General features: G+C 44.2%; 1 protein-coding gene across 6 annotated transcripts in view; it reads left to right on the top strand.

Moving 5' to 3' along the window:
• Positions 1-15,559, top strand: part of LOC110502839 (C-Jun-amino-terminal kinase-interacting protein 4) — a 55,614-nt gene that overhangs the window by 4,829 nt on the left and 35,226 nt on the right. For 5 of the 6 annotated variants that reach the window (XM_021581170.2, XM_036960555.1, XM_036960553.1 and 2 more), the window contains exon 2: positions 13,731-13,851. The exons of the other annotated variant lie outside the window; for it this stretch is intronic. In XM_021581170.2, coding sequence (XP_021436845.1) covers positions 13,731-13,851 — 121 coding nt within the window. The remainder of the gene's footprint in view (positions 1-13,730; positions 13,852-15,559) is intronic. 6 annotated transcript variants of the gene reach the window in all.

Here is a 15,559-nt window from a genome sequence, read left to right as displayed (position 1 = left end):
TTAGATATTACTGCACTGTTGGCTCTAGAAACTCAAGCATTTCGGCTGTTTGAAATGAGGTCATATAAACCTTGCCTTATATATGTTGACAGAGAAGATGTACTATATTACGTCATTCCCCTTAGGTGGAGCTCCATTTGTATGGTGTAAATTACTGAAGTACAGTAATGTTGTCACAACCATAATATTATGTGTAACCTTGTCATCAGCTGTTGCATCCAGATGACATATCTGCCTAGCTTCAGACTGCTCTCTTCCGCTCTATCCTGCTGCAACTGAACAGTTATTTGTTCTGCCACCAACGCATTATGCAGTCTACCTACCAGACTACTCTCTTTCTGTCCCCCTGTTGCTCTCTTTCTCTCTCGGTTCTCTGCCTTTCACCCACTAGGCTATCCATATGTTCTCTATCTATAATCACGCTGTTCTAGAGTGGTTGTATTTCACCCCTCCTAACCCCCCTCTGTGTCGTTGAACTCTCTTTATTCCCATAACTGCTGTTGTGGAAAGTTTGATCCAAAGATTAAGGCAAAGACTATTCAATGATATAATAGAATAATCTTTAACACAAGCAGCTACAAGGGGAGATCTATCTCTGATTTCACAGGGATGAACTCCAGGAATAAATGGTTACATGTCCCTTATATAGTGGGAGGTGATAATACAATCATATTGTTTACACAACAGTTATTTGAATAAAAGCAGCTCTTCCAGAACACAATGGCTTTTTGTTAGGGTGCAGACTTACCAGGAGTCTATGAAAAGCATAACACAGAACATATCCCTTGAAGTTACAACTGCTCACCCTAAATTCTGCCACCACACAGCCAAAGTGAAAGCTCTTTTCCTCTCCTATAGATGGGTTAATTTACAGGTCAGGTGATCCTTGTTTAGCAGTTGACAGCAGCAATGCTGTATGCTTCACCTGTTTTTAAATGTTTTGCTTTCTCTGAGCATGGTTTTGGAGTCCTCTTTTGTAGTGCTGGTTATGGATTGTGTGTGGTGCTCTGCCCTTCAACTTCATTCACTATTAGTGTTAACTCTGACCACTTAGACAACATTTGAAGGTCACAGTGTAATGTTCCAAATCTGCGACTTATCTCTCACTTTGTCATGTCACAGCATTCTCTGCCGTTAGCCACCAATACTGAGAGCTCTTGTAGTATACTATGTAGGCCTAGTTTTTATTAGACATGTCATGATTTGCACACTAGGTGGGTCTGGCCAGGGACTGTGTGTGTGTGTGTCCCTCCAGTCATTTGCTTTGCACTGATCTTGACGTTCTCCTCAGAGCTGCAGTTCATTGGCATGTGGATCTCGCGAATTACAACAAGAATCGAGATGGTTCGTAATTTTTTAATAAACGGGTAAATTACTTCACAAGCACTTTATAAACAAATAGAAAAAGCATGAGTCCAATGTTAAATTATTTACCAGTGTGATGCCTAGGTGTTTACTTCGAGGTTGAAAACTGTCTGCTTAATTTGCTTTACATACAGGCCTGGCTAACTCAGTCATGTTGTTCGTTAGGCTCTAAAAAACCCATTCACGTTCGCAGGACTGTAAAAATCCAGACACCTGCTAGGCTGTAAGTAGAGACATGATGGTTCTCAGTTCGTGAGCAACACTGCAGATGAACACCCCGGTCACAAGTACTACAACCCATTTAATACTATTGGGACTCAAGCAACAGACAGACCCAAACAGTCTCAGTAAGTCCAGTGTAGCACTGATCTCTCCCAGAGCTGAAACCACAGGAACTCTTCGAGATGGACTGTTACTCTTCACTACAGACAGAGAGAGGAAGAGCAGGGCCAGGCAGGAAATTCCTGGGAAAACGAGACTTCCTGAGTTCCTCACTCCGGCCAGGATACTCCTGGGACACATTCCTCCAGACATCCTGAGGTCATGGACCGGTTCAGGATGATGATGTCAGAGGGTTATGTCATTTGTCAGACCCACAGCACACTCATGCCTTTTCCACCATATCCTAGTTGTCAGTTCACAGCGGTTATCAGGAACGACTAAAAAAGTATGTCATTGAATTGGGTCTGGAAAACTGAGGTCGGGTCGAGTTTGCGCTTACCTGAAGTGAACTTTCCAGGAGCCGTCCTTGTCCTACGAGTCAGTGGATGAGTGTGACGAATAGTTCAATTTTTTTTAATTTTTAAAATTTTACTCCCTTTTACTCCCCAATTTCGTAGTATCAAATTATTAGTAGTTAATGTCTCATCGCTACAACTCGCTCGGGAAAGACGAAGGTCGAAAGTCATGCGTCCTCCGAAACACAACCCAACCAAGCCGCACTGCTTCTTAACACAGTGCGCATCCAACCCGGAAGCCAGCCGCACCAATGTGTCAGAGGAAACACTGTGCACCTGGCGACCTTGGTTAGCGCGCACTGCGCCCGACCCACCACGGGAGTCGCTGGTGAGCGATGAGACTCTGAGTTCGCAGCCGGCCGGATGTCTCATCCCTACCGACCAAGCCCTCCCTAACCCGGACGACGCTAGGCCAATTGTGCGTCGCCCCACGGACCTCCCAGTCGCGGCCGGCTGCGAACCCAGAGTCTCTAGTGGCACAGCTGGCGCTGCGATGCAGTGCCCTAGACCACTGCGCCACCTGGGAGGGTACAAATAGGTTTTTATAGACGTGTCAAACCCAGGCTCTAGTCCAGCTGTGTCAGTTTCTCACAGGTTTATAGACATGTCAAACCCAGGCTCTAGTCCAGCTGTGTCAGTTTCTCACAGGTTTATAGACATGTCAAACCCAGGCTCTAGTCCAGCTGTGTCAGTTTCTCACAGGTTTATAGACATGTCAAACTAGGGCTGGGCGATATGACAAATTATTACGATATACACTACCATTCAAAGGTTTGGGGTCACTTAGAAGTGTCCTTGTTTTTGAAAGAAAATCACTTTTTGTCAGTTTAAAATAACATCAAATTGATCAGAAATACAGTGTAGACAATGTTAATGTTGTAAATGACTATTGTAGCTGGAAACGGCAGATAAAATAATTTTAAAAATTTATATCTACATAGGCATACAGAGTCCCATTTATCAGCAACCTTCACTCATGCCTTCCAATGGCATGTTGTGTTAGCTAATCCAAGTTTATAATTTTAAAAGGCTAATTGATCATTAGAAAATTGCAAAAGGGTTATGTTAGCACAGCTGAAAACTGTTGTTTTGATTAAAGAAGCATTCAAACTGGCCGCCTTTAGACTGGTTGAGTATCTGGAGCATCTGGCCTTCTAGGCAGAGTTCCTCTGTGGGATGCTGGCCTTCTAGGCAGAGTTCCTCTGTGGGATGCTGGCCTTCTAGGCAGAGTTCCTCTGTCCAGTGTCTGTTACTATTGCCCATTTTAATCTTTTCTTTTTATTGGCGAGTCTGAGATATGGCTTTTTCTTTGCAACTCTGCCTAGAAGGCCAGCATCCTGTTGACGTTGAGACTGGTGTTTTGCGGGTACTATTTAATGATCAACTTGATGTTATTTTAATGGACAAAAAAAATAGCTTTTCTTGCCAAAACAAGGACATTGTGTTGTTTGTGTGTGTGTGTGTGTGTATATACACACACATACACACAGTGGGGAGAACAAATATTTGATACACTGCCGATTTTGCATGTTTTCCTACTTACAAAGCATGTAGAAGTCTGTAATTTTTATCATAGGTACACTTCAACTGTGAGAGACGGAATCTAAAACAAAATTCCAGAAAATCACATTGTATGTTTTTTAAGTATTTAATTTGCATTTTATTGCATGACAACCAGTAAGAATTCCGGCTCTCACAGACCTGTTAGTTTTTCTTTAAGAAGCCCTCCTGTTCTCCACTCATTACCTGTATTAACTGCACCTGTTTGAACTCGTTACCTGTATAAAAGACACCTGTCCACACACTCAATCAAACAGACTCCAACCTCTCCACAATGGCCAAGACCAGAGAGCTGTGTAAGGACATCAGGGTTCAAATTGTAGACCTGCACAAGGCTGGGATGGGCTACAGGACAATAGGCAAGCAGCTTGGTGAGAAGGCAACAACTGTTGGCGCAATTATTAGAAAATGGAAGAAGTTCAAGATGATGGTCAATCACCCTCGGTCTGGGGCTCCATGCAAGATCTCACCTCGTGGGGCATCAATGATCATGAGGAAGGCGAGGGATCAGCCCAAAACTACACGGCAGGACCTGGTCAATGACTTGAAGAGAGCTGGGACCACAGTCTCAAAGAAAACCATTAGTAACACACCACGCCGTCATGGATTAAAATCCTGCAGCGCACGTAAACTACACTACTCATCTCATATGTATATACTGTACTCGATACCATCTACTGCATCTTGCCTATGCCGTTCTGTACCATCACTCATTCATATCTTTATGTACAGATTCTTTATCCCTTTACACTTGTGTGTATAAGGTAGTAGTTTTGGAATTGTTAGGTTAGATTACTCGTTGGTTATTACTGCATTGTCGGAACTAGAAGCACAAGCATTTCGCTACACTCGCATTAACATCTGCTAACCATGTGTATGTGACAAATAACATTTGATTTGATTGATTTGATTTGCTCAAGCCAGCGCATGTCCAGGCCCATCTGAAGTTTGCCAATGACCATCTGGATGATCCAGAGAAGGAATGGAAGAAGGTCATGTGGTCTGATGAGACAAAAATAGAGCTTTTTGGTCTAAACTCCACTCGCTGTGTTTGGAGGAAGAAGAAGGATGAGTCCAACCCCAAGAACAGCATCCCAACCGTGAAGCATGGAGGTGGAAACATTATTCTTTGGGGATGCTTTTCTGCAAAGGGGACAGGACGACTGCACCGTATTGAGGGGAGGATGGATGGGGCCATGTATCGCGAGATCTTGGCCAACAACCTCCTTCCCTCAGTAAGAGCATTGAAGATGGGCCGTGGCTGGGTCTTCCAGCATGAAAAGAGTGGCTCCGTAAGAAGCATCTCAAGATCCTGGAGTGGCCTAGCCAGTCTCCAGACCTGAATCCAATAGAAAATCTTTGGAGGGAGCTGAAAGTCCGTATTGCCCAGCGACAGCCCCGAAACCTGAAGGTCTGTATGGAGGAGTGGGCCAAAATCCCTGCTGCAGTGTGTGAAAACCTAGTCAAGAACTACAAGAAACTTATGATCTCTGTAATTGCAAACAAAGGTTTCTGTACCAAATATTAAGTTATGCTTTTCTGATGTATCAAATACTTATGTCATGCAATAAAATGCAAATGAATTACTTAAAAATCATACAATGTGATTTTCTGGATTTTTGTTTTAGATTCCGTCTCTCACAGTTGAAGTGTACCTATGATAAAAATAACAGACCTCTACATGCTTTGTAAGTAGGAAACACTGCCGATTTTGCAGGTTATCAAATACTTGTTCAACCCACTGTGTGTGTGTGTGTGTGTGTGTATATATATCACACACACCCGTTGAAAAGTTTGGGGTCACTTAGAAATGTCCTTTTTGCAAGAAAAGCACTTTTTTTTTTGTCCATTATCACGATATTATTCTAATAATGTTTAAAAGGTGCATATCTGCTCAAGAATGCCTGAACAATCCAAAGGCTTCAGTGTTTCTTATTGTCAGAAGTAGAACTCACAAATAACATTTTAACTCCACATTTAAAAATAAATATGTAAACCCTTAAGATATAATAGTGCAAGTCGATATGCATTAACTGTTAGCCTAATGGCACATCAGTTTATGTTGGGTTGTTGTCTTATAAGTTGCAAGAAAGACAAGTCTGTCTACGGTCCCTATGGCAGGTCACTATGTTGCCACCTGTGCTAAAAACACGCTCTGAGGTGGATCTTTTTTTTTGGGGTGGATCTTCCACCAGTCCAGTGGATTGGTTTCACTGTCAGCATCAGGAGACTGAAGGTAGCAGCTGAGTTGCTTTTCTACCAGCTGGATTTCAGTAAGACCTGTGGTGGTGGAGCATGGCTTTTTGAAAAAACTTTCTCTTTAGCTGGCATTTGTGGTGAAGCAGCAGCAGCAGCAATGTCTCCCTGTGCTGGGCTTGGGTTTTCATGTCCCTCATTGACCATCTCTGAGACAGCTCTTGCTTTTATGTGGCCCATCTTCTCCTCTGATGTAATGTGTTTTCAACCGAGGGTCGACCAACGAGACTATGTCCAGGAGGTCATCTGTGGCTAGATCATCATATTTCTAATTTGTTTTGATTGTTTGGGTGAGCCCTGTTTCATGACCTTTGTATTGAACAGGTATAGTACTGGCTTCAGGTAAGACGCACTGACATAAGACTCACCAGGTGGAGCATCTGTGAATTCTAGGAGTGGGGTCAATGCCTGGTTTATGGACTCAAGAACAACTATATCTGTATAGGTGGGAGCTCAGTGCCGGGTCTTCTGTCACTGGACAAGACCTGTGAAATGTCTTTCTCCTGCTCCAGTACTCTTTGCACCATCTTTTGATGTGATCCCCACCTGGTAGGCGACTCCGTCACAAACTTGTGCTGGGGTCGGTTGTGTTCTTTTTGATCAACTGCCAGGTCTCTTCTTTTTCCACGAATAGGAAAAGGCACCTACCACTTTCTTGCTCGATTGCTCGATGCACCCGTTTTGTCTCTACCCACTCTCTGTAAGAGAAATCAATACATTTTAATAAAATGTTAAAATCACAATAATCCCTTTAGTTATGTACAAATGTAATACTTAATCAGTTGATGGGGGGGGAAGCACATTTAATTTATTCTATCCAATCACGTCAATATACACAATTGACAAGGTTACTTACCAATGGCCAAGTGCAGACGATGTCCAAAACATTGCAGTCGGGTCCATTGGTTGATTTGAGCGGCCTTCACAATGTTCGCACCACTATCCGTTGTAATGCAGACCTGTCTGTCTTGACTGGGTCCCCAGGAGGCGTGAGCGTCAATGAGCCCTTCTGCTATAGCTTCACCCGTGTGGTCATCGGGAAAGTATGATGTTTGAAGGCATTTATTACGAAGATTCCACTCTGTCAATATAGTGGATAGTGAAGCTAATTTAAGGCTCTGATGTGTGACTAGACCACAGATCGGTAGTAGTAGCAACATACATAAAATATGTCTTGAGCTGTTCCTCAACCTTTTCCATACACTCGGCGTAGAGTTTAGGCAGTGCGATGTGAGAGAAATGTTTGCGGCCAGGGAGCACGTACCTGGGGTCAATTAAATTGATAAACCACTTTAAACCTTCATTTTTGACTGTGTTAATTGGTAGCATGTCTTCAGCAATGCAATGCATACTAGCGTTTGGGATGTCCTTGTGTCTTTTCAATGTTTGCTCATAGGGTATAAACGCTGTCAGTGTTGACTGCTTCGGGCGAACATCCCGAGATTAGCTGGTGCTTGAGGGGCGTTTATCAATATTGTGGCTCAAACTTTCTGCATGTTCCAAGGAGTGATTTTGCTTCAGATGGTGACAAAAGTTTGTCGTATTACCAGACTTGGTAGCCACCTGTCTACGGCATACTTTGCATCTTTGTCGGACTTCAAAAAGCGAAACCACTTCCAAATAACTGAAACAGTTGGACCCTTTTTTTTTATCAATAATGTCTTAGAGGGAAGCTGCTTCTTCTCCATGGCTATTACTGCCACTGTTTTTGCCTAAATCAGTCATTTTTCGTGGTTAATAGTGGCTACTCCATCACTCGAGGTGCTAAGTGGTTTTTAGTGGCCGTATACCTCTCCACGTGCATATTGTCACTTTTCCGCACTTTCCTGCTACATCACGTAGGTGAAATGGACTGCTGGACCTAATTATTCTATATCGATATTGTTGAAATGAATGTAGATGTTTTTATATGGTTATTGAGGGAAGTAATTACCTCTCGATATTGATTTATCGCCCAGCCCTACGTCAAACCCAGGCTCTAGTCCAGCTGTCAGTTTCTGTCACTGTACTGAAACAAACCCCCACAGTCGCTCAGCCCATACTTTGCTGTAGTTAGCTGATGAGTGCTTGAACAGAGCAGAACCCTCCCTAAGCTATGGGCCTGTTAAAGGCAGGAGCTGTTACTGTCTTGCATCTGTACCCAGGATGAGTAGGAGCAGTCAGGACTGACACACACACCACATACAGAGAGTCAGGACTACCAACGTGGCTCTCTGGATTAGACCTACATTTCTGCTGTAAAAAAAAAAGGTGCTGTTACAATTGACATAATTTGTGTAACGACCAGGTATTGAACCCAATTCATCAGTTTTAATTAAGTTAGCCCCGCAGTTGAATTTCACAGCCTAAACCATTCATATTGTTTGTTGATTTGGACAATGATCGGGATGTTTGATGTTGAGCCAGTTCTGATTTCATATTATAGTCAATTGGGATTTGAGCAAAAATTATAACAGGCTTTGATTGAATACCCCCTGGCTGTTATTGACTTGTTGAAAGTGAAAAGGTCTTTGTGTTCCTGTTCACATGATGTTTGTTCTTATAATGTTGTCTCGCTGGAAGATCACAAACGCTCTGACAGATCGTGCTGTGACCTGCTCCAACCCCAGACACATTAATGCACGCACAATACACACACACTTGACCCTCAAACCAAGGAACACATTTATAACAATATTTTAAGTTGATTTGCATGTTTAATAAACTCATCTCAAATCTAACTTCAGGATCTTGCCAAACACAGATGCATGACCCTTTTAGTGACTTCCAGATCTGTGATATCTGATCTCCTCTCTGGCAGCGCAATCCTGCTATCCCAGCTGCCCTGTTCTACCCAGGCAGCAATCCAAAGAAGACTCTGTGCACTTAATAAAACTCTCTGTCAATACAATGTTGATACACTGGGGCACTTTGTGCGTGTGAAAGAAAGAGAGCTGTGTGAGATGGAGCGTGTGTGTGTCTGTGTGATAGAGCTGTGTGTGTGTGAGAGAGGGAAAGTTTGTGTGTGTGAAGGGACAAAGGGAGCATTATGCATGGTCAGGAGGAGAGGGGGAAGAGGAGGTAGATGGAGACTAGAGAAACTCTTTCTCTGGAGCGTTGTCTTATGAACACCCAACTATGGGTCATATGATTAGCAGCACGGAGAAAGTGGTGTATGTGGGGGGGTAGTCTAAGGGATTAGGAAGAGGGGTGAGGTTCTAGGGATTGATGTTGGGTATTATGCTTTTATGACAGTTAAAACCATATGTGACGTGGAGCCTTGTGTTTAGTGTTGTTGACTGATCAATTCTCCCTCCTATTGCTCTTCTCCCAGCCCTCTTGTCCAGTCCAGGCCTCATGTAGCCTAATGCTCTTATTAGATTTGCTGTTTTACTTGGAGTTTACTGTGAGGAAGTCTGTGTCTTTTCTTTACTGCCCTTCAGACCCTCTCTCATACCTTCCCACATCGTTTTCTTAATCCATTTCTCTCTTTCTTGCCCTCTCGTTGTCTCGCTATGCTTATGGTTTCCTAACCATTTGAACAGGGCCTTGAATACACCTGCAGCCAAACAAATGATTTAATGTTCGTAAAAGGCATTCTGAGGAATGCCTTCATCTGCTTTCTGACATAGAAAGTTGCCTTCATGTAGAGAAGAGCCTATTTGTTCCAGTAGGCCTCCGGCAGAGCAGGGGACTCGGGTGAGTCAATCCCGCAGCAGATGACTGCTCATCCCAGCCGATGGGCTCTGGTCGATAAGCCCTGCATCCACACACAGCTCTATGATCACAAGACTCAAGACTGTATACGTGTGTCGGCAGTGACTGAGGGCAACTTTAGTTCCAGCCTTGTGTTATAACACCGGATTCACCTCAATCTAGTGTCAGGTGTGTTGGTGCTGGGCCAGACCCAAAGCCTGCAACACTGTTCTAATGGGTCTCTAAACTGTCACTGGCTGGTTCAGCTCTTTTACTGTACGTTTTACTGTACGCAACCGGGAGACCCATGAGGTGGCACACAATTGGCCCAGCATCGTCCGGCTTAGGGGAGGATTTGGCCGGCTGGGTTGTCCTTGTCCATCGCGCTCTAGCTACTCCTGTGGCGGGCAGGGTGCAGTGCATGCTGACACTGTCGCCAGGTGTACAGTCGTGGCCAAAAGTTTTGAGAATGACACAAATATTAATTTCCACAAAGTTTGCTGCTTCAGTGTCTTTAGATAATTTTGTCAGATGTTACTATGGAATACTGAAGTATATTTACAAGCATTTCATAAGTGTCAAAGGCTTTTATTGACAATTACATGAAGTTGAGGCAGTCAATATTTGCAGTGTTGACCCTTCTTTTTCAAGACCTCTGCAATCCGCCCTGGCATGCTGTCAATTAACTTCTGGGCCACATCCTGACTGATGGCAGCCCATTCTTGCATAATCAATGCTTGGAATTTGTCAGAATTTGTGGGTTTTTGTTTGTCCACCCACCTCTTGAGGATTGACCACAAGTTCTCAATGGGATTAAGGTCTGGGCAGTCCATGGACCCAAAATATTGATGTTTTGTTCCCCGAGCCACTTAGTTATCACTTTTGCCTAATGGCAAGGTGCTCCATCATGCTGGAAAAGGCATTGTTCGTCACCAAACTGTTCCTGGATGGTTGGGAGAAGTTGCTCTCAGAGGATGTGTTGGTACCATTCTTTATTCATGGCTGTGTTCTTAGGCAAAATTGTGAGTGAGCCTACTCCCTTGGCTGAGAAGCAACCCCACACATGAATGGTCTCAGGATGTTTTACTGTTGGCATGACACAGGACGGATGGTAGCACTCACCTTGTCTTCTCCGGACAAGATTTTTTTCCGGATGCCCCAAACAATCGGTAAGGGGATTCATCAGAGAAAATGACTTTACCCCAGTCCTCAGCAGTCCAATCCCTGTACCTTTTGCAGAATATCAGTCTGTCCCTGATGTTTTTCCCGGAGAGCAGTGGCTTTTTGCTGCCCTTCTTGACACCAGGCCATCCCCCAAAAGTCTTCGCCTCACTGTGCGTGAAGATGCACTCACACCTGCCTGCTGCCATTCCTGAGCAAGCTCTACTGGTGGTGCACCGATCCCGCAGCTGAATCAATTTTAGGAGACGGTCCTGGCCCTTGCTGGACTTTCTTGGGCGCCCTGAAGCCTTTTTCACAACAATTGAACCGCTCTCCTTGAAGTTCTCGATGATCTGATAAATGGTTGATTTAGGTGCAATCTTACTGGCAGCAATATCCTTGCCTGTGAAGCCCTTTTTGTGCAAAGCAATGATGACTGCACGTGTTTCCTTGCAGGCAACCATGGCTGACAGAGGAAGAACAATGATTCCAAGCACCACCCTCCGTTTGAAGCTTCTTGTCTGTTATTTGAACTCAATCAGCATGACCGAGTGATCTCCAGCCTTGTCCTCGTCAACACTCACACCTGTGTTAACGAGAGAATCACTGACATGGTGTCAGCTGGCAGGGCTGAAATGCAGTAGAAATGTTTTTGATGGATTCAGTTAATTTGCATGGCAAAGAGGGACTTTGCAATTCATCTGATCACTCTTCATAATATTCTGGAGTATATGCAAATTGCCATCATACAAATTGAGGCAGCAGACTTTGAAAATTAATATTTGTGTCATTCTCAAAAGTTTTTGCTGGCAGCGGCAGAGTTCTCCAGTTACAGACAGATTCTCTCGTTCCCATCAACAGAAAAACTACAACAATTGTCGATGTGAAGATACTGGTGCTGAGCTCTAATGGACAACAACAAGAACTTACTGCCGGACACTGATCTGTCAGTGCAACACACACACAAGTGGTGTGTGGGCACCAAGGAGCTGGCGCTCTGAACCTGTTGTCTGACATCCACTGAATAGAACTGAAGACCGACTGTCTCTTGATCCACAGATACAAAACAACACACTGAATGCATCTGCAGAAGCATACAAAACAACACACTGAATGCATCTGCAGACGCACACAAAACAACACACTGAATGCATCTGCAGACGCACACAAAACAACACACTGAATGCATCTGCAGACGCACACAAAACAACACACTGAATGCATCTGCAGACGCACACAAAACAACACACTGAATGCATCTGCAGACGCACACAAAACAACACACTGAATGCATCTGCAGACGCACACAAAACAACACACTGAATGCATCTGCAGACGCACACAAAACAACACACTGAATGCGTCTGCAGACGCACACAAAACAACACACTGAATGCGTCTGCAGACGCACACAAAACAACACACTGAATGCGTCTGCAGACGCACACAAAACAGCACACTGAATGCGTCTGCAGGCGCACACAAAACAGCACACTGAATGCGTCTGCAGAGGCACACAAAACAGCACACTGAATGCGTCTGCAGACGCACACAAAACAGCACACTGAATGCGTCTGCAGACGCACACAAAACAGCACACTGAATGCGTCTGCAGACGCACACAAAACAGCACACTGAATGCGTCTGCAGACGCACACAAAACAGCACACTGGATGCATCTGCAGACGCACACAAAACAGCACACTGGATGCATCTGCAGACGCACACAAAACAGCACACTGGATGCATCTGCAGACGCACACAAAACAGCACACTGGATGCATCTGCAGACGCACACAAAACAGCACACTGGATGCATCTGCAGACGCACACAAAACAGCACACTGAATGCATCTGCAGACGCACACAAAACAGCACACTGAATGCATCTGCAGACGCACACAAAACAGCACACTGAATGCATCTGCAGACGCACACAAAACAGCACACTGAATGCATCTGCAGACGCACACAAAACAGCACACTGAATGCATCTGCAGACGCACACAAAACAGCACACTGAATGCATCTGCAGACGCACACAACAGCACACTGAATGCATCTGCAGACGCACACAAAACAGCACACTGAATGCATCTGCAGACGCACACAAAACAGCACACTGAATGCATCTGCAGACGCACACAAAACAGCACACTGAATGCATCTGCAGACGCACACAAAACAGCACACTGAATGCATCTGCAGACGCACACAAAACAGCACACTGAATGCATCTGCAGACGCACACAAAACAGCACACTGAATGCATCTGCAGACGCACACAAAACAGCACACTGAATGCATCTGCAGACGCACACAAAACAGCACACTGAATGCATCTGCAGACAGACGCACACAAAACAGCACACTGAATGCATCTGCAGACAGACGCACACAAAACAGCACACTGAATGCATCTGCAGACAGACGCACACAAAACAGCACACTGAATGCATCTGCAGACAGACGCACACAAAACAGCACACTGAATGCATCTGCAGACGCACACAAAACAGCACACTGAATGCATCTGCAGACAGACGCACACAAAACAGCACACTGAATGCATCTGCAGACAGACGCACACAAAACAGCACACTGAATGCATCTGCAGACAGACGCACACAAAACAGCACACTGAATGCATCTGCAGACAGACGCACACAAAACAGCACACTGAATGCATCTGCAGACAGACGCAGACAGGTGGGTTTTGTCTCATTGATCTCACTCCAGATTTGAGTCAGTCCCTAGTCTCTCCCAATTCACTTGTGTGTCTGTCTGTCTCTAAGGATCACAGGAGGTGGTGGCAGAAGGAATCTGACAAACATGATGCATACAGCTAGCAATGTGTCCTGTCTGTTGGCTAGAGATCAATGACCTTTCTCACAAGTACTTAACACACATGGACACATGCCATTGTGTTACACACTGTGTTATACAGTGTTTTAACAACTCTCTGTCTGTCTGTAGCGGTACATGGTGTTTGAGGACAGTCAGGACATGGAGAAGAAGGACCTTCAGGGTCGACTGGTGATGCTGGAGTCTCACACACGTCAAATGGAGCTCAAGACCAGGAACTACTCGGACCAGAGTGAGTCTTAACAAACACACAAAAGGACAGATTCATACTGTGGTGGTTAATTTCTTTATCAAATGAGGAGAGACCAATTTATCACACAAGTCAGAGTTATACTTAAACTAAATCTTTAATCACTTATTAATAAGGAAGCAGGTCAATACAACACACACATATAAAGTGAATCAATTGAGTGCTCTACGATAATGATGGCTGGTCGACGAATCACCCTCAAATGATTTGTTGAGAGCCCCGAGACAATAGTAAAAAGGTATTTTTTTATAGCCAAGATACACCCCTTTCAACCTACATGACGAACAACAGATGTATAGAATGGGTCACAAGGTTAAGATTTGTATAAAAGTTACTTATAATTCACAGCAGAGTGTATCTGCTGTAAAAACGGTTCTCATTGTTTAGACTCCAAGGTCTGGCCCTGGGGTCATCTCTCCCTGGTACCTTATAGAACAGAAACATTAACTCATGCTCTGGAATGCGGTCTCTCTAGGTTTTGTCACCCAAAAGACATTGTAAATCTCATGTCAGTGTTATCTCCCAGAGGCCCATCCTCAGTAGAACACACACAGATGAGTGTTCTAACAACCACTTATTCTTTTGCATAAAACAACCATTTGATGCAATGAAGGTATTATAACAATCTTGTAATTTCCACCATAATACTCTATCAGTTACATAATTGATCAATCAATCATTATCTTTTAGGACTGGAGCTGTGAACCCCTAATCAGTGTCTCCCCTAGGATTATTTTCAGCAGTGGTGGGGGGTTTGTTCAGAGGTGTCTGTAAGTGCAGTCTATAAGGGGGTTGTTTGGACGTGTTTATAAGTGCAGTCTTCAATAGAGACTTTAATTTCATTCTGCATCACACATCAAAGTAAGTTTATTCCGGTCTGCTGAATTGGTGTTTGACTCTGATCGGGTTAACTAACCACTTTATGGGGAAGTACATGTATTGCTCTCTGCCAACTGAGTGCACACACTCACAGACACACCGCCTGACTTGATATTCACCAACACTCACAGACACACCGCCTGACTTGATATTCACCAACACTCACAGCCAGGTCCACAGTCCTTGTTCTCTCCAATGTTGTCTTTCCCCCCCTTCCCCTGTCACCACCTCTTCCTTTCTTTTATTTCACTTCTTTCTTCTTTTAGCCATGATATTTCCCTCGCTCTCACACACAGGAACTAGATAGGGAGAGGCTGAGCAGTAATACGCATGTGTTGAGTCATTTAGATGTGAGAACACTCCTCATGAGGCCAGCTCATAGTTCAGATTGCTCATCAGGTGTGGGTAGAGTAGATGATGAACAGGACAGATATAGTAGACCGCAAGCCCTAAACACACTTCCACTTTCCAATACACACACAGCAGGTGAATTCCTAAAGGGTTATTTCTGTCTGTTCATTCTCTACTTGGTTCCTCTTTGTCTACCGGTAGTCACTAGTAATGGTAACAAGTAAATCACAAAGACAGCAGAGCTAAGTCCTAGGCATTCACTAAACCACCTCTGACGGTCTGGGTTTGAAGCCTGTGTTCTACTGAAGCAAATTCCAGACCTATATCATATTCCACTAAGAGGCAACGACAAAAAACCACAGTCCGCTGTTAGCCGTGCTATCATAGAGAAATGTAGAGGGGGGTAGCAGATTTGATTTAGATAACTTTGTTAGCATTTACTGACAAACACCTCACGCTG

Source organism: Oncorhynchus mykiss, chromosome 23 (genome assembly GCF_013265735.2).
Source record: "Oncorhynchus mykiss isolate Arlee chromosome 23, USDA_OmykA_1.1, whole genome shotgun sequence".
In the NCBI taxonomy this organism is placed as follows: domain Eukaryota; kingdom Metazoa; phylum Chordata; class Actinopteri; order Salmoniformes; family Salmonidae; genus Oncorhynchus; species Oncorhynchus mykiss.
The sequence above is the reverse complement of the archived record's forward strand: the minus strand, read 5'-3'. Positions and strand labels throughout refer to the sequence as shown.